General features: G+C 53.5%; 1 protein-coding gene across 1 annotated transcript; it reads right to left on the reverse strand.

Moving 5' to 3' along the window:
• Positions 1 to 2508: 2508 nt before the first annotated feature.
• Positions 2509 to 4029, reverse strand: SSTR1 (somatostatin receptor 1). Its single transcript, XM_057724627.1, has one exon. The coding sequence runs from the start codon at positions 4027 to 4029 to the stop codon at positions 2857 to 2859; it is 1173 nt and encodes a 390-aa protein (XP_057580610.1). The 3' UTR covers positions 2509 to 2856.
• Positions 4030 to 4336: the final 307 nt, after the last annotated feature.

Here is a 4336-nt window from a genome sequence, read left to right on the forward strand (position 1 = left end):
CCTTTAGGTGATTACTTTTTTTTCTTCTTTCCATTTTACCTTTCTCTGGGATGTAAATTAGCAATTATTTAGCTCCCACAATGAAGTCTGAGGTCATACATGAGAGCAGACAGTAATTTAATGTGTGAAGGATTGTGACATCATCTAGTTAGTCTGGTAACAACAGCAAACCACAGAGCGGGCAACCGAGTATACTGCTTCCTACTCATACTGACTCATTTTCTGTTGTGGTGCTGGTGGTGGTGGTGGTGGTTTTCCTCCCTCTCTGAACTAACAGACTTTTCTTTATCAAAAAAAAAAAAAAAAAAAAACCAAATTATAGCTTCAATCTTGGTAAAATTTCCAAAGGTAATCGAAATCTTTCTTCTTAAAATCTAAATGAAACATAGAGCACCCAAGCCCATATGTGTGTCTGTTTTAAGTGATCTGTTGAAACAGGAAAATTCAAATGGCAAAGTCAGACAACTTGCAACAATGTAATACATTTGTTTATTTAGTTAACAGTACAATGGTAACAGGTTAAGAGCACTAGATTTGTGTCCTCCTAAGAGGATAATGATCAAGATTTTTCTGTGTAAACTGCACTGTTTTGAACTACTGAAAATCTATTTTCCATAGGTGTAATAATATACATTATTTTTAAATGGCAGATCTAAACTTTCAAATTTATGACCAAAAGGATATTTGTTCATTAAACAAAACGTTGGGGCCATTTTTAACTCTTGGTTGCTGCTTTCAGGAAAGTACAATGTTCTTGAAGCAAATATACACAAAATGTATTTTTCCATAGTGATTTCAACCATTGTGTATCATGTCAGTGAGGGAACCTGAGAACTCCCGATTGTTGTAATACACTCTGGTTTACTAACAATCAACCAACAAACATGTATTTAGTGCCTACTATGTACAAGCGAGCATCCTAAAGCAATACAGGAAATACAAAGCAGTAAAATTATTGGTCGTTGCCTGCTCAGGCTTCCAGTGAAGTTCGTCCAATTAAACACAGACACAAATTATTCTGCTTTCAATCTCTTCAAAAGAAGTGACGGTGTTAACTAGATTGTAGGTTAGCATCACCTATGCTGGAACGGAGAGGAAGCAGGGACATAAGCAAGGACATCCTTGGCGCTGATTAAATCCTGTCTGAATCAGATTTCAAAGTTCCAAGTTTGAGGGCTGCTTCAACACTCATATCTGAAAGTGTTCTAGCCAGTCTCACACCTGTCACTTGTTAGTGACTGTTTGGCAACTGTTTCACGGACTCATGACAAAGGAGCAAGATAAACAAATATACGTAGTATGTGAATATATTATGATTTGAATAGGGTGATGTTGGAAGCTAGGAGTTTGGGACTTTCCACTCTGCGTGGGAGGAAGCTAACCCACATTATTTGTGTATTATAAGACAAATAAGAGACTGCATAAGAAAAGTATGAAAAACTCCCCAAACTTCACTGGACAAAAGCAAGAATAGAAAGGCTAGAGGAAAGGATAAGAAGAGAGGGCCTAGCAAAAAAAGGAGGGGTTTGGAGGCGACCTTGGGGAGAGAGCTTTCCCCCACGGTCACCTCCACGCTGCCTTCAACCCCAGTGTCCTGAAGAAAAGGCCCTGGGCTAGGCAAGTGGAGGAAAGGGAAGCAGAGACACATTTTTCAAACACCACACATACATAAATAAATATGTTAATCAAGAAAATAACTTATTAGGCACCGCTTGAAAGGCAGCAGCCCTCAGGGACCGGGCAGGCCGCACCCTCCAGCCTGCAGGTGGCGGCGACGCGGTGGCGATTGGCCGAGACTGGGAAGGCGTCACCCGAGGTCCCGGCCCGGTGCCTGTTGTTCCTCTTGGATCTGCACCTCCAGAAGCTTGGGTGAGGCAGAAAGCCTAGTGGAGCTGCAGTCAAGCTCCCGGGCGGCCCCCGAGGAAAGTGCGCCCTGTCCTGCCTGGCCTAACGCAGACCAGCTCCCCGGGAGTGCCCAGCGCTTGGTGTCTGAAACCAAACGCGCCGTTTGTGAACCGGCGGGAGGGTAGCTTCCATTATAAGTCCTCCCCCCCCCCCCCCCCATCAAACCCCGGAATCTTAAAAAACAAAAAACAAAACCCTAGTCGCTTGTTCTCAGCTTCTTTTTGCTCCAAAGGGAGGTTTGGATAAGGACTGCAGAATGCCTGGGGTTCGAAGGGCGGGACCGATTTTACTGAGCACCTGGCTCCGCTCTGGGTGGAGTGGGAGTGGTGGAGGAGCCCGGGGAAGCGCGCACCTTCCTTCACCAGAGAGTGGGAGAAAAGACCAGCTGCCTAGGTCCGTCTCAAGTCCGACTTCCCTTAAAGTAGGGCTGCGGAAAGGAAGAGCGGCGGTTCCGGATACTCCGCTAGGGGCATCAGGCAGAACCTGGCGAGCGAGGGGCGCGGCGGGGCGCGGCTGAGGGAGAGCTGGGTTTTCCCGAGGGAAACCCGTAGCGGTAACCGCCGCTCAGCTTAACCAGAAATGACCCGCGGCGCTGAGGGTCAGGCTGAGTTGGCCACGTTAAAAAGTTCACGTTCTGCATCCGCAGGACGGGGAGAAAGAAAGCTCGACACTGCCGAGTCGGGAGCACAGAGGGATGCAGAAGTGCAAGCGCAGTGGAGGAAGAAGCGAAGGAGGAGAAAGGGGCCCGCTCGTCTTCCCCGCTTATAAGCGAAGCGTCCAATTCCACCTTTGTCGCGCCCCTCTCCAGGTCTCCAACCGCAGCGCACGGTGTTCTAGCCCCACTTTTCCCATTGCACCCTGATGCCTGGGATCCTTTCACCTCTCGCACCCGACCTCCCTTTCTCCTCATTCTCCCCTTCTCTTGGGGCAAGGTCCCTGCTTGGCCCGGGCTCAGAGGGTCGTGATCCGGGACGTGCAGGTGCCATTACGGAAGACGCCGCCGGACTCCAGGTTCTCAGGCTGGAAGTCCTCCACGCTGTAGGCGCGGCTCTTGAGGGCTGTGGCGTAGTAGTCGACTGGCTCCTCGGCGGCGTTGTCCATCCAGCTGAGGCAAAGAATGCGCTGGAAAGAGCGCTTGAAGTTGTCTGAAAGGAAGCCATAGAGGATGGGGTTGGCGCAGCTGTTGGCGTAACCAAGGATGACCGACAGCTGGCTCACCGTGGCATCGTCCTGCTCTGCGAACACGTTGACCAGCTGCACCACATAGAAAGGCATCCAGCAGATGACAAACACCATCACCACCATCATCACCATCAGGGTGATCTTGCGCTCCGAGCGTTTGCGCTGCTGCCAGCCGGCCTTGAGGGCCACCATGCGCATTTTGGCGATGATGAGCACGTAGCACAGGCAGATGGCCCCGACGGGCAGCAGGAAGCCCATGAGAAAAGTGTACAGCACGAAGCCCACCAGCCAGCGCTGGGCGGGCTCGGGCATGAGCATGTTGCAGGCCACCGTACCGTCACTGTTGGCCGCCGTGCGCGAGAAGACCACGATGGGCAGAATGACGAGCAGCGACAGTACCCACACGCCGAGGTTCACCACCTTGGCCACGGTGGGCCGGCGGTAGCGTGCTGCCTTGATGGGGTGCACCACGGCCACGTAGCGGTCCACGCTGAGCACGGTCAGACAGTAGATGCTGGTGAACATGTTGACTGCGTCCACGCTGAGCACGAGGCGGCAGAGCAGCGCGCCGAAGGGCCAGTGGCGAAGCAACGTGGACGTGACCAGGAAGGGCACGCTGAGCATGAGAAGCTCATCGGCGATGGCCAGGTTGAGGATGTAGATGTTAGTGGCCGTCTTCATCTTGGCGTAGCGCAGGATCACATAGATGACCATGGAGTTCCCACACAGTCCCACCAGGCACACCACGGAGTAGATGAAAGAGATGAGGATGGCGCTGCTCTGGCCCTCGCTCAAGGTCCCGTTCTGGGACGCATTTCGCCCCGGTTCCTCCATCCCGTCTGCAGCGCCGGCCCCGGGGCCCCTGCTGCCTCCGCCTTCGCCGCAGCTGCTTGGGCTGGGGCTAGGAGAGGAGGGAGAGGAGGCGGTGCCATTGGGGAACATCTCAGCCGATGGGGGCCGATGGGGCTGCCGGCGGTGGGGTGTTCTCCTGGCGCCCCTGACGCTTGCGCCCTCACACGGCACCCCGGCGGTCCGCCCGCAGATCACTGCCGCCGGGCGCCGAGGGGAAGCGCTCAGCGACTGCAGGGAGCGCGGCTCCACCGGCGCGAGCGGAGCGCATCGCCCAGCGGCTGCCTGCGCGCAGCCGCTCGCCGCTCCAGGGCGCTTGGGCACACGCGAGCGTGGACAGGGGAGGCCGGGAGACTAGAGCCCCGCTCGGCACAGCCATTAACTGCCGCGGCTGTGGCCT

This window comes from Hippopotamus amphibius, chromosome 2, assembly GCF_030028045.1.
Source record: "Hippopotamus amphibius kiboko isolate mHipAmp2 chromosome 2, mHipAmp2.hap2, whole genome shotgun sequence".
NCBI lineage: Eukaryota > Metazoa > Chordata > Mammalia > Artiodactyla > Hippopotamidae > Hippopotamus > Hippopotamus amphibius.

Coding starts and splice junctions, on each gene's coding strand:
- SSTR1 (XM_057724627.1), bottom strand. CDS start 4,029: ATGTTCCCCAATGGCACCGCCTCCTCTCCCTCCTCTCCTAGCCCCAGC.